General features: G+C 42.4%; 1 protein-coding gene and 3 non-coding genes across 6 annotated transcripts; 1 reads left to right on the top strand and 3 right to left on the bottom strand.

Moving 5' to 3' along the window:
- Positions 1-238: 238 nt before the first annotated feature.
- Positions 239-20,810, bottom strand: LOC129721348 (uncharacterized). 3 transcript variants are annotated; one of them, XM_055673804.1, is made up of 4 exons: positions 20,662-20,810; positions 13,380-13,700; positions 5,956-6,056; positions 239-1,513 (listed from the first exon to the last, which is right to left on the bottom strand). In XM_055673804.1, the coding sequence occupies exons 2-4, from the start codon at positions 13,567-13,569 to the stop codon at positions 1,379-1,381; spliced, it is 426 nt and encodes a 141-aa protein (XP_055529779.1). In that variant the 5' UTR covers positions 13,570-13,700; positions 20,662-20,810; the 3' UTR covers positions 239-1,378. The 3 variants fall into 3 exon arrangements, with proteins under 3 accessions (XP_055529779.1, XP_055529780.1, XP_055529782.1); XM_055673805.1 differs by having other exon boundaries at positions 20,764-20,786; XM_055673807.1 differs by lacking the exon at positions 20,662-20,810 and adding an exon at positions 20,387-20,518.
- Trnaa-agc (transfer RNA alanine (anticodon AGC)) lies at positions 13,939-14,011 on the top strand. Its single transcript has one exon. It is a non-coding gene; the product is annotated as a tRNA-Ala (tRNA).
- Positions 14,323-14,395, bottom strand: Trnak-cuu (transfer RNA lysine (anticodon CUU)). Its single transcript has one exon. It is a non-coding gene; the product is annotated as a tRNA-Lys (tRNA).
- Positions 20,038-20,109, bottom strand: Trnap-ugg (transfer RNA proline (anticodon UGG)). Its single transcript has one exon. It is a non-coding gene; the product is annotated as a tRNA-Pro (tRNA).
- Positions 20,811-21,198: the final 388 nt, after the last annotated feature.

Here is a 21,198-nt window from a genome sequence, read left to right as displayed (position 1 = left end):
CAGTTTTGTGCTTTTCTTTATGTTACATGTTAGCAACCCCACCTCGTCTGCTTCGAGCGAGATATCCATGTCCGGTAGTAAGAGCAGCGACCAAAAATCATCGACCAAATTTTCGCACTCCATATTGTTATCAGAACCATTCAATTACTGTCCATTGTATTGTGATAATGCGGATCGCCCGGCCAATAAAAGGAAGTTGTACTTTCGGATTTTTTTCGACCAAATAAAACAAACATGCTATAAAATCTATAGATACACGTTAATTATTCAGAACAGTTCACGGCTTTGCGCAGTTCTTTTTTCATATTTAAAGCAAAATATACGAGTGTAAATGTGATCGTCGTAGTCACGCAAAAAATGCAGATTAAACATAACTTTTTGCACTAATTAAACAGCCCGCAAATCGGGGCAACCTGATTGGTAATGTATTCGGATTTCGTTTACTCTGCTATCGGACGTGGAATGGTGTGGTAGAGGCCCACTTTTTGCATACTTGCATTGTATTCGCTTTATTTAATTTTAATTGCTCATTCCCAGAGGCTTTTTTTGCTGTTGCTTAAAATGGCAATGACGAATGTAAACAAACAAAACAATGGCCCTCTTCGGGAACGTCCTGTATGTTCATTAGGGGTTGCTTGAATGGCTGTTTATTTATGCCACATGAGATAATTATAATAAAAGTTATCTTTAATGTTTGTTGTGCAGCGAAATTATGCGCTGCATACTGCTGCGCTACGATGTGCGAATGTTCTCGACATGGTCAATTTTAGCTTTAATTAAAGTTAACGGAATGTCATAGTATATTGCTTATCTACTTTAATTTAAAGAAAATATTAAAATGTAGAGTAATACCTGAAAAAAATAGTCAAAACTGGATGGAATTTTTTGCAAATAAGAGTCTGTATGGTTTAAAGTAACATTGAAGAGTAAAGTTTGAAAATCTTATTGGAGAGGCATCAAAATAGATTCTCATAAAAGTGAATCAGTTTGAGATTCTTCTAGCTGTCTGATCTGACACCGATGCCTTTGCTACTGATTACTGTTAGTGATAGCTGTACGAAAGCTGTCGAGGGTTCAAATTAGTAAGAATAAAGTGGCTATAAACTAGGAAGCTACACTTGGATTCATTTGGTTGCTTTCTGACGTCCTTCTCCGTACAAACACCGCGTCGGCTCCGGACAATGAACACAATCCGTCAGGCATAACTAACCTTCTGGGCGTATGTATGCTCCTCCAAGTCGTTCCGATCCGGCAAGGCGTGGTGACGTAGCCCTAGACGCCCGCCACATCGTAGGATCAAAATGATGACTAATACAATGAACATAGCCAGCATGGCCACGGCCGGATAGACAACAATGAAGGCCATTTTGTACCTGCTTTAAATGTCGCTCTCGCGTTTGTGCAACTCCACGTACTCCTCCGGGTAGCCGCTGCGACCGAAATGCTGCGGTGGCACCTGGTGTTGAGGACGGTGATGGGAAACGGTGTACTCAACCGGGCGCTCGATATCCGGCTGCAAGTGAGATAGGGAAATATTTTAGATTATTTTAGATTTCATGAGACAAGTTAGTCGTTACCATCTAATGATATTTTCGAACTACATTTATTGTTGATTATAGTATAGACGTCATGTTGGATAAATTTTTGGCTGCAGAATATTTTTCACAACTCTACAACAGTGCTTAGGTATGAACAAAAGAGATATACGGATAATCTTATATCATCAATAGGTAATCAGAAAATAAAATTAGTATGAATAAAATTTGTCATTTTGTTTTTTAAAAAAATATTAAACATTGACACAAGAAATATAAGGTGATACTTAATCAACTTTAACAACTCGAAAAATATAGTTTTAACAAGAACCGGAAGAAATGCAATCAAATTGCAGAAATGTAATGCAATACACATTTATGCTTTGCTCACAGGATATTGGATCGTTGAGGTAGAATTAAGGACGACTCGTGACGAACGAATATTTGATGGAAGTTTACATTTTGTTCGCTGTGACAGTAATGCAGCGTTTTGCGAAATTTCACACACTAAGGAAACTTTCCAACAACAAAGTTTAAACAAACTCTGACAGATTGTCACGACGAAACATTTACCGCAAAACGATGTTTTGCCAGCTCGTGTTCAAAATTTAACAAACTTTGTACCTAGTTAACATTGTTTGAATAGAATATGCATCTAACTGATTTTTAATTGCAAAAAGTATAGGACGTCTCTTGTCTATTATAATCTAACTAGACCTCAAGCGAATACGATGTTTTGTTATTGATTCATTTCGCTCGAGGCACCTGCAGGTAGATGCACCTGAGGGACAATTGCGATCCCTGGGCATTTTGCTATCATCCGCGAGCGGTAGGTCAAATGACGCGCTACAGTATCGTACAGCACAGATTAGCCTGCAATGAGTCTTTGTAGTGTGGTTTGAATATTCATGTTGATTACACATGCTTGTGCATGTGTCAGGAGCTGTTACTCCCAGTTCAGGGGAAAGGCAAACGACTATTGCTGCAATGTATGGAATTAACTGCGGCTTGTCGTGGATATGCAAGAATGTATTAAACAGTATTAAAATTGGAATTCGGAGGAAAACATTTTTTCTACCTTTATATTTTAAACTTTGCATTTCACAAAATTCAATTATTCAACTGTCGAAGCTTTTACGATATTTTCCATAAAAGAGAATGGAAATAGACATGTGCGCCGACCATATCATCGGCGGCGGCGGCGTAGAAAACATTTTACCTCGGCGGCGACCGGCGCGCCGGCGTGACGCCGTTGGCTTATATCGGCGGCGGCGGCGGCGTGTATCGGCGTGACACTAATTACCACTTATAATTGCGCATAATGTGTGCTTTGAACTCTCATTTTCGGTTTTTTGTTAATTCAACGTTAATAAAAAAATTATTGCGTCAGGGTTGACATGATGTCAAAACTAGAAATAAAAATGGTAAGAAATCAAGTAAACAAACAATTGAGCAACCAGTAAAAAATAATAAACCAAGCAGAGAAAGTAAAACAAGTGTAAATCCCAAAAAAAATGCAAGGAACACTGCTATTTCTAAAGACATTCAGTTTAAAAAAAAAAAAAGATAGATAGTTTGTCGATGAGTTCGATGAGTCTCGATGAGTCTCGCATTTTGATTAACCGTAGACCGACTTTGGGAAAATTAGATAGATCTTACGTTAGTGGATCGTTTTCAACTTTCATGTATTTATATGGAAAAACTGAAAAAAGGGATACTCTTTTCATTCAAATAGAATTCATCGTTAAACTCTACAGATTCTTCATTGCCATCTGGAAAATTTTTGTTTGCTCGAAATAGCGTTGAAAAAAGCAACAAAATCACATGAACTATGTGATGTCATTATTATGAAAATCACCCTTAAATATGATGGGTCGAAAACGATCCATTCTGACCGAAAAATCCGCAAATATCACCATGGTAATGGAAAATAGCGAAAGATCGATGCCTTAACGTCAAGCAACAAAGTAAGGAGAATTCCGCAAAAACATAGTCGATTTTCAGTGAATTCTCGCATATTGATCTAAAAAACTTAGTATTCTAGAGAAAACTAAAATCTTTACCAAAAAATAGATGAAAAACCACTTATCATTTTTTCTTAATTTTTTTTAACATTCCGGGATTGCTCATACGTTTACATAAGAATTAAAAATAAAAATAAACATATAAACTTATGTTATAATAACTGAAACAATATTCTCGAAGCAAACTGGCCCCGTGCAAATTATTGATAATGACTTCGAAATTTTTTATATCTTTCGATAAAAAAGACTAAAGTCTAAATATTTAATGTCAAATATTATATCAAATTTCCACAAGTTAAAATAATTTACACTTAGGGAACATTCGTAAATGATAACAACCCGTCAAGCATACAGACGGAAGGCATACGGACGCAGGGCATAGAACGCTAGGCATAATGGATGGCAGGCATACGGGCACGAGGCATATGGACGCGAGACCGAATGGACGCGAGGCCGAATGGACGCGAGGCCGAATGGACGCGAGGCCGAATGGGCGCGAGGCCGAATGGACGCGAGGCCGAATGGACGCGAAGCCGAAGGGACGCGAGGTCGAATGGACGCAAGTCTGAATAGACACAAGGCCGATGGGAAGTGAGGCGGAATACGGTATTATCGTCATCATCACAGCCCTCTTTCAATAAAATGTATTTTGCTTCAGGGTGTCATTTAGAAAACAATACACTCGCGGCCTTCGGCCGACTCGCTGTTCGAGCGAATGATGTCCTTACTCACTACCGCTCGTTCGGACTTAACTAAGGGAAAGAAACTCTGTTAGAGTAGACCTAGCAAATCTTTAGATCAGTCGTTTTTGTGCAAGAGGCCGCCGCTTCCGACGGCGGGTCGACGGCCGGCACGGACTGTGGAAACCACGGCAGCTTAGTGCCGCCACGTTTCCTTGCCCTCGATTATGCGTCTGCGCCGCATGATTTGAAAAAATATTATGCCCAACCTAAACTCTTTAGGAATATATTTACGCTTAAACTACATACATAGAGTAGAAAATATCTGAGTTAAATATAGAATTCATTGAATGACGCTTTTTGTCAATTATCGAGGGTGAAACATATTTTTCAATAGACTCTGCTGCGGAATGTATGTTGCAAATCCGGAACACATGATCATGATAATTGAATCTCATGCGATCATACAATATCGTATTCAGCCTCGCGTCCATTCGGCCTTGCGTCCGTTATGCCATATGGCAGTATGCCTCACATCCATTAAGCCTCGCGTCTGTATGCCCAGCACACTGCGTGAGGCCACCATGCAAAAATTGCGTTACGTCGGAGTGAAGGGGTATAAAGAATTGCCAAATTCCGCGTTACTTAATATACGAGTGTTCCCTTATCGGCTGTGATTTGCGGTATTTCTATAATCAGGAAAAAATCCAGCATACACAATCACTATCGGCGCGGTAAAAATTTCCTCGGCGGCGCGCCGAGTCCAAATCATCGGCGGCGGCGGCGCACAGGACTAAATGGAAAACAACCCCATTTTCCGACTTACGCATGTACGGTAAGTGGTCATTAAAAACAAAAACTCATTACACTTGAACCACCCATCAATGACACGAAGTATTGACCAATTTCCAATTTCCGCCGAAGTAAACTTCACCACCAATCGAGTGGAAATGCTCAGCCTGTGGAAAACAAATTTGATTTCCCCAGGGATTTACTTTGTACGTTTTCCACTGTCCCGTGGAATTACTACACTTCTATTTGTGGTAAAATTTCTACAGCAGCACATTTTGCACGCAGTGCTTCTAACCGAGTTTTACTGGTGACATTTTGAAATACTGGTGTATACACATATTACAGCATGGAAAATTAAACACCCGGAGATGGTTGGAAAATTATATCCGATTCGAACGAGGTCAATTAAAATATAAAATATTCGTTACCTAACTGCTATGTTTCCCAGTAATCAGCTGCTGTATTGTAAACATCACAATTGCTATCATTATCATCTTCAATAGATGGCACTGCGGGTGATCCGCAATATTAAACATTAGAGATACACGCTCATAGTTTGTGACAGGTAAAACCAGACACAATACAGGCCATAATAATATATATTGCTGCATAGTTGAGGAAACTGTTTTCTCTGGTCCCACGGGTGTACACAGCAGCATACATATATTTGTTAAAGGCAATCAATTATGCTATGCGCCAGACAAACTGGTATTTAGTGCCCCGAGGCAATATTTATATAAGGAGCAACTGTTTTGCTACTTCAATAACTCTAAAGTTCCTAGGTTGAATTTAGGTTTTTTAAGCGAGAATGGGATTTTATCCTTCAAAAATTATATTAGATTGAGAAAGTTTAACGATAACAGCACGGTCGCACTACACGTTTTTTAAATCTAATGTTTGTCATGTGTATGCAAAATTACTTACATTAACCGGCTGGAAGGAGCGTACGTCTTTCAATTCAGTCAGATCCAGAGGTGGTTGCTTGTGAGGTGTAGCCGACCAGATTGACACTAACCAACGATTTCCTGGAACAGAAAAAGTCAAAATGATATCATGAGGTATAGCTTTGATAGAAATGTAAGAAACGATGAAAAATTTGAGCTTAATCAAACTTATCGATAAATAAAGGCTCAATGCGGTCAAAGTTTCGCTTTTCACACCGATCAAAAAATGCCAATCTTAAATAACATTGGGAGGCACTCCCGACATTATTGTAATGTCTGTTATATTAAATCTACCTCTAAGTAGGATAAATTTTAATGGCTATAATAAAACTATGAATTACCTTTTTAACAGTTGCAAGAGACCATACTACAAAAGGGTATTAAACCTATATATTTTAAAACCGAACATTCGAATATACGTTTTGGTGGGCAACCCTTAAAACAGCTTCACTGCCCATAACTGAATAATGGTCTAATATGCCATAGATATGAAATCGAGGAAAAAGCATTTTGAATGTTTTTGTCGGTACAAGTTTTGAACGTTCAAGATAACTTTTGTAATGTATAGGTATCACCCCTCATATATGCTAGAATCTTGCCGTTGAGTTCAAACAGAAAAATTTGCAGCCAAATTCCATTCGTCAAGCATTTTTAACGCAGTAGCCAGTTTTTCAATTATAAACACAAAGAAACATAACAAACCCGTGTGCAATTTGTCTAATGTGCATATTTTAAGAATTATATCGTGTTTGGTGGTGAAAAAAACGTGACCTTAAATTATTTGAAACAGTATGGCCAGTATGGCGCAGTACAAGTGAGGACGAGAAGGACGACGAGACTGATGTTCCGTGCAGTGCACGGCGTGCACGTGCACCTCGATCAAACCATTGCAGAACATGAGGCTCAAGCAACCCGAAGAAAGCAGCAGCTGCACCACACTGTAATTCATGGAAGCTGCGAATGCTTCCACCTGGCTTATAAGTTTCAAGTAGAAAAAGAAACAAGATACCGAATCAACTACGAATATAGACAGAAAATTCCAAGCCAGAAGATCATCTGGAAAGTGCGCTAAAACAATATGCAGAAACCAGCCTGCTGCTATATCACGCAATCGTTGTCGGACATAGTCATCCACCCCTACCGTATACCTCCCGGAAACGGTAACTGAGTCGCGGATAAGTCCAGTATGGCGGCCATATGTACGACGAGCAGATTTTATCAACCTTAAACGAAGGATTCACTATTGTCAAGGTGAACGGAGTGTTCTACTGCAGTTACTACACACCGCCACGTTGGTCTATCGTAAGGTTCGCTCAGATGATCGACCTCGTAACCATGGTGTTGACGGGTGATTTCAAAGCTTAGGCTGTTTAATGGGGGAATTGCTGTACCAACCAGAAGGGTCAGATCTTGTTGGAAGCTATGATATAGCTCAATCTGGACCTGGCCGCACCATGATGGGCGTGTGACGCCACCATACCTGGGACCTGCTATCCTAGGAATGGAAACCATTTGTTTGGACAGGATATTGTACCTCCGCAACGGGTGCCTCTGTGCAAGACGGAGGATGCAACGCGCGCGAGCCTAGGAACCTAGAGTAGCCTAGGAACCGTGCAGCATACGGGTCTGTAAGATCGGTACTAAAGGCTTGTTTGATAGGCTATATGCGAGTGCCACTACTAATGCGTGTGGTAACGCCTAAAGAATTGTAATGACCAAAACCAAACGCATAATTGCGCCTGCAGAGCGATCACCAGCGATGCTGGAGCGTATCATCGAGGAATTTTTTCCACGCTACGAGCCGAGTTCTTAGCTTCCAGCGGTCCAGTCTCATGTCCAACGTTCCAGTATCTCAGACACAGACTAGAGATGGTTGACCAACCTGCCGGATATTGAGGAAAAGGCAGGTGTTACGAATGAGGAACTCTGTGTGATCGCCAACTCTTAAAAGTAAGCAAAACACCGGGACTGTGACTGTTTCATGCAGAAGTGCCTGGATGACTGCCTCTTTCCGGAAAGGTGCAAGCGATAGACACCGGTCCTGTTGCCAAAGGCTGAGAAACCGCCAGGAGACTCATCGGCATACAGACTCATCTGTCTGCTAGACACCGCCGGCAATGTGCTTGAGAGTATTATCCACAGTACACAGAGGGTGGAAACGGTCTGGAAAGTAACTAGCTCAACTTCCGGAAGGACAAGCCCACGCTGGATGCTGTTCTCTCCGTCACCATGGCAGTCCAGCACAAAAGAAAAGCGCCAGCTAAGACTCCTTGGCACTCGCGCTCAAAAGCATCCACGCTCCGGCGTCGTTGAACAAGATTTTGAAAAATTACTTCCCGAATCGAGTACTAGTTTACGACACGAAGGAGAGTCAGGAGTGCATCCCAATCCCCGCAAGAATGTCATGTACGACGGACTGTTGAAGCTTAAGTTCCCTGTAGGGGTTGTGATCGTCGGTTTTGCGGACGACATAACGCTGGAGGTCTACGGTGAGTCGATCGGAGCGGAAACTTTTTGCCAGGGTGTTTTCTTACCATACTTAGGTATGGTGGGCAAGCGTGGTCCAAAGCAGCGGAAATGGTCCAACTCCGCGAAGGGTAGATGGACGCACCGACTTATCCCGGAGATATCCGGCGTCATGTAGAAGTATATTTCTATCTGACACAGATTCTTCAGGCTTCAGGCAGTATTTCCACAAATTCGGGCACGCGGGGTCTCCCATGTGTTCCGAGTGCGTAGATGTGGACTAGCCCCCATTTTGCGCGTGCGAGGAGCGACATGATGGTAGTAAGCGGACCAGACACTACTCTTAGTTCGGAAGATGTGCGAAGACCCGGACATCTGGAGTGCGGTTTGTGCAGCAGCCTCTCAGATAGTCCTGGAGCTGCAACGTGTGTGACGGGTTAACCACCAACACGCCAGTGGTAGCTGACTGCCAGTCTCCAGAAGGTTAGTTATGAGATATAAGAGTAAAGGGGGTGCATGTGCATGAGGCACAAAGTCACTTTTTGACCTAATACTTAACCATCGTTTCGGAGAACTAAGAGCTAGAGACTGTGAGGGGTTTTAGTTGGGTCGGTTAAGTGCCAGCTGGGATACGAGCAACCAAGGGAAGATCAGGTAACCAACCCCGGTGGGAACTTGGTCGTATGCTGACAGAAAAGGAGGGCTCTTTAGAGTTTCCGAGTGTCTGTCCTCCATGTTAGGAGCGGCTCAAAACGGCGTCTGTACTCCAGATTAGGGGCGGCCGATTACCGTCCTTGTGCCAACGTAGGACTCTAAACAATGTTGTGCACGACGGTCCTCCGGCGAAACAGGGGGTTGGTGCCCAGGCCTTACAAGCCGCCACCGTAAAACACTCACAAGTAATGAACGAGGAACAAAGAAATTCGGACTGAAACAATCGGCACAGACCCATGCGACGAAAACGGGACTAACGATTGGAAACTCGGGACGTGAAACTGCCGATCTCAATTTCCAAGGGAGCACTCGAGTGCTCTCCGAAGTATTGAAATCCCGCAAGTTCGACGTCGTAGCGCTGCAGGAGGTGTGCTGGAAGGGCTCAATGGTACGTACGTTCCGGGATGGTCATGCCATCTACCAGACCTGCACACACACATGAGCTGGGGACAGCTTCATAGTGATGGGCGAGATGCGGAAACGGGTGATTGGGTGGTGGCCAATCAGCCCTCGAAGACGACAAGGATGAATCTTACGCGCAGTTGGAGCGTGAGTACGACCACTGTCCAAAATATAATATCAAGATCGTTATCGGGGATTTCAACGCTCAGGTCGGCCAGGAGGAAGAGTACAAACCGGTGATTGCAGGGTTCAGCGCACACCAGCGGACACAACCTCTCACACAAGTACACCTGGAGGTCACCAAATCAGACGGAAACACAAAACGACCACGTCAGATCCTATAGAAGCGCTAACGTCGACTCGGTCCACTACTTGGTGATGGTTAAGATGCGCCCAAAACTCTCCGTTGTTAACAACATTCGGTACCGACGCCCGCTCCGGTTAAATCTCGCGCGACTGAAGCAACCTAACGTTGCCGAAAACTACGCGCATTCGCTCGAAGCTGCGCTGCCGGAAGAATACCAGCTTGAGGAAGGTCCTCTCGAGGACTGTTGGAACACAATTAAAACAGCCACCAGCTCCGCTACGCTGGAGAACGTCATCGGGCATGTGGGACGAACCCAACGGAAGGAGTGGTTCGACGACGAATGTAGGAGGGTGATGGATGAGGAGAATACTGCGCGGGCGGCTAAGATGCGCAGTGCCACTCGTCAGAATGTGGAAAGACACCGACAGAAGAAGATGCAGCGAACCCAAATTTTCCGGGAGAAAAAGCGCCGCCTGGAGGAGGAGGAGTTTGCAGAGCTGGAACAGCTGCATCTTTCTCAGAAACGCGATAGTTCTATCAGAAACTCCACGCATCCCGCAAAGGCTTTCTGCTGCGAGTAGTATTCTGACGGACGATCGTGAGGTGACCGAAAGGTGAAGGCAGCACTTCGACGCGCCCAGGCAGGAGCCATGGCGGCCAGGCAGGAGACCATGGCGGCGGAGAAAGCGATCCCGCCGGTGGGACAAATGTAGAAGACGTGCCAGCCCCAACGATAGGCGAAGTTAAGGATGCCATCAAGCAGCTGAAAATCCATAAATCAGCTAGGAAGGATGGCCTCGGTGCGGAGCTTATTAGGATGGGCCCGGGGAAGCTGTCCACCTGTTTGCAACGGCTTTTGCAAGAATTTGGGAACAACTACCGGAGGAATGGAAGGATGGGGTTATCTGCCCTATCTATAAAAAGGCGACAAATTGGACTGTGGAAACTATCGTGCGATCGCCGTCCTAAATGCCGCCTACAAAGTGCTTTTCCAAATCATTTTCCGCCGCCTCTCACCCCCAGCCAACAGATTTGTGGGAAGTTATCAGACCGGTTCGTGGAAGGACGGTCTACGACGGACCAAATCTTCACCATACGGCAGATCCTCCAGAAATGCCGTGAATACAGAACCCCCACACACCACCTATTCATCAACTTTAAAGCCGCGTATGACACTATCAACCGAAAAGAGCTATGGAAGGTCATGGACGAAAACGGCTTTCCGGGGAAGCTGATTAGACTGATAAGGGCTACGGTGGATGGGACGCAGTGCTACGTGCGGATTTCGGGTGAATTGTCGGGTACATTTGAATCCCGCCGGGGGCTTCGACAGGGTGATGGTCTTTCCTGCCTGCTATTCAATATTGCGCAACAGGGTGTAATGAATCGAGCAAACATCAACACGCGGGGTACGATTTTCAACAAATCCAGTCAATTCGTTGGCTTTGCTGATGACATGGACATTGTCGGCAGAACTGCGGCGGTGGCAGAACAGTACACCAGACTAAAACGCGAAGCAGCGAGGATTGGGTTGCAGATAAAAACGCCTAAAACGAAGTATATGCTAGCCGGCGGAACCGAAGCCGACCGACAACGCCTAGGCAGTAGCTTTACGATCGACGGAGATGAGTTCGAGGTAGTCGATGAGTTTGTCTACCTTGGCTCACTGGTTACTGAGGACAATGATACCAGCCGAGAGATCCGGAGGCGTATTATCAGCGGAAGTCGTGCCAATTATGAGCTCCACAAGCAATTGCGGTCGAACAGACTGAGCCCCGTACGAAGTGTCGCTTGTGCAAAACGCTCATAAGACCGGTTGTTCTCTACGGGCATGAAACGGAGACAATGCCCGAGGAGGACCTTTTTTTGGATATGTTGGTCTTTGAGGCAATTTCAATCACAAAATTGTTTTTTGATATGCCATTTCGCCTCAGATGACAAACACTTTTCAAATCTTCAATCGCATTTTTCTCAGCTGTCCGTTTTGGAACATGGGACAGTTATGCGTGGAACGGCAGTGCAGTCTATTGAAACTTCCTGAGCAAATTTGAAGCGAATGGTCTACCATAAAGGTTACAGAGAAAAAAACGTCGATTGTTTGATAGAAAAATCAAGAAGGAGCTTAAAACAATTGAAACATCCGGAATTCAGGAAGCTATAAAGCAAGTACCCCAGAGGAACAGGAAATCAGCGCGATGTGGAGCTGAGTTTTTCCTATGAGGTTTGTTAAAGAGTTACATTACTTCAATAAACAAACAAGTTCCTATAGAAAAATCAGTTGCGCAAGAATATAATTTGGAGTTGAAAGTTTGTTCGGATTTTTTTTTCCTCATACGTTAGCTGGAGAGTACTCGCAGACTGTTAATAAGCCGATCGATGAGAAGAAGGGGACTTGAATAAAGGTAGAGACATACAGGCGATAGTCAAAATAAGTAGGATAGGCAAAACTTTGCTCAATTTTGAAACGCTGTAATTTCGCGAATATTGTTCGATTTTAATAATTCGAACATTGTTTAAGTGGAAAACTTTTGAAGTTTTGCTTTCTTACCACAAAAATGGCTCATGTTCCAGGTTCCTCTGAGGATTTCTGACCAACTAGTTTCCGTAAGGGTGGTGGAAACTACGAAAACCATGAAATTTTATATTTAAAGGAAAAGAGAAATCTAACCTTTTAATCCTCCGATACACGCACTTGTATATTTTGTACAAAACTATGTAGTTTCAAAAATATTGATAGTCATGGTGCGAGTCACACAATGTTAATGACATTAGTTTCGTACTATGATTGCTACTTCATATTCAATAACAATAAATTTAATTTTGATTGTTTTTGGAACAACCCTAGTTAAAAAGTAAATGAATCACCCTAATAAAAACGAGGTTTTTGTGAAACTCCTGTCTCTTGACAAACTATAGCAGTGGAATTGTAATTATGGCGCGATTGGTTAGAGAAACGAGATTTCGATGAGTCTACTTTCTCTTGATAAAATAAATTTCTCTTAGAACAAATCTGGTCAGAGAAATAGGATAAAAAAGGCTCAATGTAGTAGTGCAGGAAGCTGGAAACGGAACGGTAAAACCTCACACACAAGCACGGAAATAAATATACTGCGGCGAAGAATTTTATTCTACAAAAGTTAAGAATTGGAATATCGATTTATAGAAAGCTAGGTGTAGTTTTGGATTTGTCATTCAGAATGTCGACAAATTATATTTTTTTCTCACCGAATAAAACAACGTAACATCTTAATTATCAGATTTTTTACAACTTGACAGAATAAAATCACGCCGTCTCTAAACGACACATTAGGTATACGAATAAAACAAAACATCAGAGACATCATTCGTATTCCAAAAGAGATCCTTTAGTTTATCCGAAAATGGAATAGCATTTTCCAACTCGTACTACATTAGAGTAGTGCATACAGTTTTACATATGCATATAACAAAACCGGTGGTTCGTTACATTTGCGGTAAATTTCCACAAATCATCTCCCCCCGTCTCTTACACCTACCTGTGTGACGGTCCTGCCAGTAGTGTTTATGCTTGGAACAGCAGCCACAAACGATGTTCAGCACGAAGATGAACACAGCCAGCACGGTACAGATCGCGATAGTTACGTAGAACGGATTGAAATTACCGTAGATGTGACCTTTGAAGTATGGATTATCTAAATAGGCGACACGTTCGTCTATCGTTGACATGGTACACCATTTGGAGCACCCTTCCCGTGCACGGTTAGCAGCCGATCCTGGCCAGTTTAATCACCTTTAGCAGGACTCCGGTGAACGGGTCGTGCATTTACCGTTCCTAAACGTTATGCGAGCGGTTTGATCTGGAAGAGATAGAAGTCGGATTAAACATGCAGTCATTTAATTAGGATATAACTTGTGCAAATTTTAGATAAAGTGATAACAGTGATTTATAATCAAGTTTTGATTGAACTCTAATCAGTGAGATAATCTAAATAACTGATAATCGTGCGTGAGGAAGAAAGATACTGATATATTTGATAAAATTTTCCATAATTCAAAATTAAATTATTGCTGCATAATTGTTTTGAAATTTATAACGGGGATGTAGCTCAGATGGTAGAGCGCTCGCTTAGCATGTGAGAGGTACGGGGATCGATGCCCCGCATCTCCAACAAATATATTTATTATTACGTAGCCGCCCCCCTAACGTCTATTGTTTCATCACCACAATCTTTAATGTAGGAAAATAAGTACCTAATAGAAATTGAAACACGGTGAAATGAGGAAAATCATAATCACACTAGGCAAAGCAAAAAAAAATAGTGTTGTCCTTGTTGTTTGTAGGTGTAGATGTACGTTATTTTTTTTTCTTATATTTTATTCTGGTCTTTCAAAATTTAGAGACATATAAAACACTTCAATTTACATAAATTAAACGTACACACTGAGGAATATATTAGTATAAAGAAAAAAAAATTTATTCGCCCAACGTGGGGCTCGAACCCACGACCCTGAGATTAAGAGTCTCATGCTCTACCGACTGAGCTAGCCGGGTGACGGAAATTAATGCCGTAAATCCCCACGACACTCAACAACCACAAACCATGTTCTTCCTTATCATGCCCCAGTCATCTACTTGCATATTCATACAAATGGCAAGCATAGTTAATCCGGCAGCAATGTGTCAAGAAGAATATATTTTATATTGACGTTGACTAACGTCTATATCGAAGTTAGGCCCCTGAATTTAAAAATCTAGTAATTCAACCAGGGAAAACCAGAGAAAAGTGGTCAGGTTTTGAGCGCTTATTTTGCAGTCATCTATAATCAGGTTTTCGAGGTTTTGGCATCAATCGATCAGAAATTCTTTTACGGTTAAATTTATGTAACAAAAACAAACTATTGTTTGAGATACACTATTGAAAAATTGGTAATTAATATCGATTGTCTAAATCATACCGCGCAGCCAATCACTACCTCTCTTCCCAAGCACAGTCGACACTAACGGATACAATCGATCTGACTTTGTTGTTATTGTTGTTGTCACTTTCTGTTTCCGATGTTTATGCTGCTGCTAGCGGAAAAAACCTTGCAAATATGCATCTTTTTGTTGGTGTTAATTTTACGACAGCGGCCGGCGCCCCATCATTCTTATTCCAAAACCGCGCCAGTGACATGCGGACGCTAGGTGATAGCAGCTGAAAGGAGGAAACACAAAATAGTACCGGTCATCTCGTGCCGGTTTCACCCGTAATGCTGGTGGCTTTAGTAGTAAATGGCTACTGCAAAACACTTAAATGGCTGGAATTCTGGACGGACTAACCAGGAAACTATAATCGGCAACTGGCACCTTTTGGTGCCTCGAAATTTTGTTACAGAAGCGGCAAATTGAATTTTCTGTTTTACCAAATGATGCTGCTAGCGGAAAAAACCTTGCAAAAATGCATGTTTGTGTTGGTGTTAATATTATGACAGCGGCCGGCGCAGCTTTCAAGAAACATTTGTCTCTTCCATTCCATAATTTGCGTAGCCCATCCCTCTTTTAATTTATCTGACGAAGCCTTGGTATAAAACGTACCGTTCGAACATTTCACCCCATCAGTTTCATTACTAAACCGTACCGGCTACATACGGACGCTATCTTGAAAGAATTCTAAACGGACTGACCAAAAACATGGATATATTCGGCACCTGGCCCCTTTTGGTGCCTCGAAATTTTGTTACAGAAGCGGCTAATTGAATTTTCTGTTTTATTACAAAATGCTGCTGCTAGCGGAAAAAACCTTGCAAATATGCATCTTTTTGTTGGTGTTAATTTTACGACAGCGGCCGGCGCCCCATCATTCTGATTCCGAAACCGCACCAGTGACATGCGGACGCTAGGTGATAGCAGCTGAAAGGAGGAAATACAATATAGTACCGGTCATTCCGTGCCGGTTTCACCCGTAATGCTGGTGGCTTTAGTAGTAAATGGCTACTGCAAAACACTTAAATGGCTGGAATTCTGGACGGACTAACCAGGAAACTATAATCGGCAACTGGCACCTTTTGGTGCCTCTAAATTTTGTTACAGAAGCGGCAAATTGAATTTTCTGTTTTACCAAATGATGCTGCTAGCGGAAAAAACCTTGCAAAAATGCATGTTTGTGTTGGTGTTAATATTATGACAGCGGCCGGCGCAGCTTTCAAGAAACATTTGTCTCTTCCATTCCATAATTTGCGTAGCCCATCCCTCTTTTAATTTATCTGACGAAGCCTTGGTATAAAACGTACCGTTCGAACATTTCACCCCATCAGTTTCATTACTAAACCGTACCGGCTACATACGGACGCTATCTTGAAAGAATTCTAAACGGACTGACCAAAAACATGGATATATTCGGCACCTGGCCCCTTTTGGTGCCTCGAAATTTTGTTACAGAAGCGGCTAATTGAATTTTCTGTTTTATTACAAAATGCTGCTGCTAGCGGAAAAAACCTTGCAAATATGCATCTTTTTGTTGGTGTTAATTTTACGACAGCGGCCGGCGCCCCATCATTCTGATTCCAAAACCGCACCAGTGACATGCGGACGCTAGGTGATAGCAGCTGAAAGGAGGAAATACAAAATAGTACCGGTCATCTCGTGCCGGTTTCACCCGTAATGCTGGTGGCTTTAGTAGTAAATGGCTACTGCAAAACACTTAAATGGCTGGAATTCTGGACGGACTAACCAGGAAACTATAATCGGCAACTGGCACCTTTTGGTGCCTCGAAATTTTGGTACAGAAGCGGCTAATTGAATTTTCTGTTTTACCAAATGATGCTGCTAGCGGAAAAAACCTTGCAAAAATGCATGTTTGTGTTGGTGTTAATATTATGACAGCGGCCGGCGCAGCTTTCAAGAAACATTTGTCTCTTCCATTCCATAATTTGCGTAGCCCATCCCTCTTTTAATTTATCTGACGAAGCCTTGGTATAAAACGTACCGTTCGAACATTTCACCCCATCAGTTTCATTACTAAACCGTACCGGCTACATACGGACGCTATCTTGAAAGAATTCTAAACGGACTGACCAAAAACATGGATATATTCGGCACCTGGCCCCTTTTGGTGCCTCGAAATTTTGTTACAGAAGCGGCTAATTGAATTTTCTGTTTTATTACAAAATGCTGCTGCTAGCGGAAAAAACCTTGCAAATATGCATCTTTTTGTTGGTGTTAATTTTACGACAGCGGCCGGCGCCCCATCATTCTGATTCCAAAACCGCACCAGTGACATGCGGACGCTAGGTGATAGCAGCTGAAAGGAGGAAATACAAAATAGTACCGGTCATCTCGTGCCGGTTTCACCCGTAATGCTGGTGGCTTTAGTAGTAAATGGCTACTGCAAAACACTTAAATGGCTGGAATTCTGGACGGACTAACCAGGAAACTATAATCGGCAACTGGCACCTTTTGGTGCCTCGAAATTTTGGTACAGAAGCGGCTAATTGAATTTTCTGTTTTACCAAATGATGCTGCTAGCGGAAAAAACCTTGCAAAAATGCATGTTTGTGTTGGTGTTAATATTATGACAGCGGCCGGCGCAGCTTTCAAGAAACATTTGTCTCTTCCATTCCATAATTTGCGTAGCCCATCCCTCTTTTAATTTATCTGACGAAGCCTTGGTATAAAACGTACCGTTCGAACATTTCACCCCATCAGTTTCATTACTAAACCGTACCGGCTACATACGGACGCTATCTTGAAAGAATTCTAAACGGACTGACCAAAAACATGGATATATTCGGCACCTGGCCCCTTTTGGTGCCTCGAAATTTTGTTACAGAAGCGGCTAATTGAATTTTCTGTTTTATTACAAAATGCTGCTGCTAGCGGAAAAAACCTTGCAAATATGCATCTTTTTGTTGGTGTTAATTTTACGACAGCGGCCGGCGCCCCATCATTCTGATTCCAAAACCGCACCAGTGACATGCGGACGCTAGGTGATAGCAGCTGAAAGGAGGAAATACAAAATAGTACCGGTCATCTCGTGCCGGTTTCACCCGTAATGCTGGTGGCTTTAGTAGTAAATGGCTACTGCAAAACACTTAAATGGCTGGAATTCTGGACGGACTAACCAGGAAACTATAATCGACAACTGGCACCTTTTGGTGCCTCGAAATTTTGGTACAGAAGCGGCTAATTGAATTTTCTGTTTTACCAAATGATGCTGCTAGCGGAAAAACCTTGCAAAAATGCATGTTTGTGTTGGTGTTAATATTATGACAGCGGCCGGCGCAGCTTTCAAGAAACATTTGTCTCTTCCATTCCATAATTTGCGTAGCCCATCCCTCTTTTAATTTATCTGACGAAGCCTTGGTATAAAACGTACCGTTCGAACATTTCACCCCATCAGTTTCATTACTAAACCGTACCGGCTACATACGGACGCTATCTTGAAAGAATTCTAAACGGACTGACCAAAAACATGGATATATTCGGCACCTGGCCCCTTTTGGTGCCTCGAAATTTTGTTACAGAAGCGGCTAATTGAATTTTCTGTTTTATTACAAAATGCTGCTGCTAGCGGAAAAAACCTTGCAAATATGCATCTTTTTGTTGGTGTTAATTTTACGACAGCGGCCGGCGCCCCATCATTCTGATTCCAAAACCGCACCAGTGACATGCGGACGCTAGGTGATAGCAGCTGAAAGGAGGAAATACAATATAGTACCGGTCATTCCGTGCCGGTTTCACCCGTAATGCTGGTGGCTTTAGTAGTAAATGGCTACTGCAAAACACTTAAATGGCTGGAATTCTGGACGGACTAACCAGGAAACTATAATCGGCAACTGGCACCTTTTGGTGCCTCTAAATTTTGTTACAGAAGCGGCAAATTGAATTTTCTGTTTTACCAAATGATGCTGCTAGCGGAAAAAACCTTGCAAAAATGCATGTTTGTGTTGGTGTTAATATTATGACAGCGGCCGGCGCAGCTTTCAAGAAACATTTGTCTCTTCCATTCCATAATTTGCGTAGCCCATCCCTCTTTTAATTTATCTGACGAAGCCTTGGTATAAAACGTACCGTTCGAACATTTCACCCCATCAGTTTCATTACTAAACCGTACCGGCTACATACGGACGCTATCTTGAAAGAATTCTAAACGGACTGACCAAAAACATGGATATATTCGGCACCTGGCCCCTTTTGGTGCCTCGAAATTTTGTTACAGAAGCGGCTAATTGAATTTTCTGTTTTATTACAAAATGCTGCTGCTAGCGGAAAAAACCTTGCAAATATGCATCTTTTTGTTGGTGTTAATTTTACGACAGCGGCCGGCGCCCCATCATTCTGATTCCAAAACCGCACCAGTGACATGCGGACGCTAGGTGATAGCAGCTGAAAGGAGGAAATACAAAATAGTACCGGTCATCTCGTGCCGGTTTCACCCGTAATGCTGGTGGCTTTAGTAGTAAATGGCTACTGCAAAACACTTAAATGGCTGGAATTCTGGACGGACTAACCGGAAACTATAATCGGCAACTGGCACCTTTTGGTGCCTCGAAATTTTGGTACAGAAGCGGCTAATTGAATTTTCTGTTTTATTTATTAATTATTGTTCAAAGCGCTCTAATGTCAGCAAATAAGAAAGCACTGTTAGATGAAAAATATAGAGTCCTACGTCATGCGGTATGTATGAAATGACAGCGATTAAATAAGAGAGATCCATTCTTCTAGTATTCAGCATTCAGAAATGCACTGTTAGATAAAATTGCAACAAATACTGGAGTTGCAATTCCCTCTACTATTTGTTTTGATGGAATATAAGAAAATACGGTAGTCAACGTCATGCGGTCGTGTCTTGAATACCACCCTCCTACTTTTTTGTTTCTCCATCGTTCGAGTGGCTCATGCATGCGAAGCAGCAATTTTTTTGTGGTTTTCTCAAAACTGTTCAACGCAGCAGCAACTAGGTGGGATGAAATCGAATGATTGTTATTTCCAACATCTCTACTTTGGATTACGGTCACGTCCGAAAATTTCGGGTCTCTTCCGAAACGGTACCAGAAAAGTTTTCTTTGAAAAAGCAATCACCTCTACAAGCAACACAATTACTTCGAGCCATTAGAAAATCAATAAGCCATAAAATGATAATCGGAAGAAATATTTTCGTTGATGAAAATGCACTTCAAGTTGGATGTCAACAAACTTTAACGAAAAAAAAATACGGGCTCAACCGGGATTTGAACCCGGGACCTCTCGCACCCAAAGCGAGAATCATACCCCTAGACCATTGAGCCGCTTACACTGACCGACGCAACCTCAACTATTTGTAGCAAAAAGTATGACATTAACACACTGGATCAAACTGGATCTACCGGAAACTGATTCGTGAAACATTTTTGGGCTCTACCTTTGAGCTAACTTATGATCGTACGTATGATATCGGTGTTGATGGTGACTTCGTTTATTTTGAAACGTACGCAAGCTCTTGAGCACACACATACACACAGTTCAGGTCACTTAAAATCTGAAGGGAGTGTCCGCCCTTTGCATGTTATCAAACAGGTAACCTACTTGCATTGAATGTTATAAACTAGGTTTTTCTTCGTGGTAAGTAGATTTCGTTATTTTTGAACTGCTGCTATTGATGTTTCCAGAAAACAAAACCGATCATGTTTTGGCTTGATCTCACTAACGCTGTTTCAATTTTCAAATATGGGTGTGGTGTTCATCTGAAGCACAAAATTATACACGATCATTCATTTTTCTTAGTGTTTAGTAAATCACGCACAATTCTGCTTCACAATAACTATCACTTGATTGCGGTTCGAAAACTGAGCTTAACTTACCCGTTAGAAAGACAAACAAATGCCTAAATCACTCCAGACAATAGGAAAGAGTTGAAAAATGAGACGCTACGCGACCAACGTTAACATACTGAATTGACTCACCCCATCAATGAGAGATCTCTGGTTGCGGCGATTGAAACGCACTTTCAATTTGTGTGCATGACTACCAACACTAGTCGTCGCCTTAACAACGGACGGCATGCACCTACATCAACCTGTACGAACAAAGAAATGTGGTGTGCGTTGGGCACGGTCGGAAAATGGACAGACAATGCCTGCTCGGGCACCTACCATCGTCTAATGAAATTAGCAAGCCTATACATTAGAGAAATGACAAGACACTCACCGTTCAGGCAACTGTCAACATCAAAACGGATAACGGCAATGCAAATTTATACAGCTCGCCCGTTTTGATGTTGACAGTTGCCTTAACGGTGAGTGTCTTGTCATTTCTCTAATGTATAGGTTCGCTAAATGAAATAAATGTAAACATGATGCAAAAAAGCGCAAAAGGGAATGGGAAAAGGTGGTTCCTCG

The sequence above is a fragment of the Wyeomyia smithii genome, chromosome 2 (assembly GCF_029784165.1).
Source record: "Wyeomyia smithii strain HCP4-BCI-WySm-NY-G18 chromosome 2, ASM2978416v1, whole genome shotgun sequence".
NCBI classification, from domain to species: domain Eukaryota; kingdom Metazoa; phylum Arthropoda; class Insecta; order Diptera; family Culicidae; genus Wyeomyia; species Wyeomyia smithii.
Note: the sequence above shows the minus strand (reverse complement) of the source record. Positions and strands in the feature narration are given on the sequence as shown.

What these genes read in the sequence shown, in the direction of transcription:
- LOC129721348 (XM_055673804.1), bottom strand. Translation starts at nt 13,569, where the DNA reads ATGTCAACGATAGACGAACGTGTCGCCTATTTAGATAATCCATACTTC. An exon ending in CTGGCAGGACCGTCACACAG is followed by an intron (nt 6,057 to 13,379) that starts GTAGGTGTAAGA and finishes TTTCTGTTCCAG; the next exon opens with GAAATCGTTGGTTAGTGTCA. An exon ending in GCTCCTTCCAGCCGGTTAAT is followed by an intron (nt 1,514 to 5,955) that starts GTAAGTAATTTT and finishes TCTCACTTGCAG; the next exon opens with CCGGATATCGAGCGCCCGGT.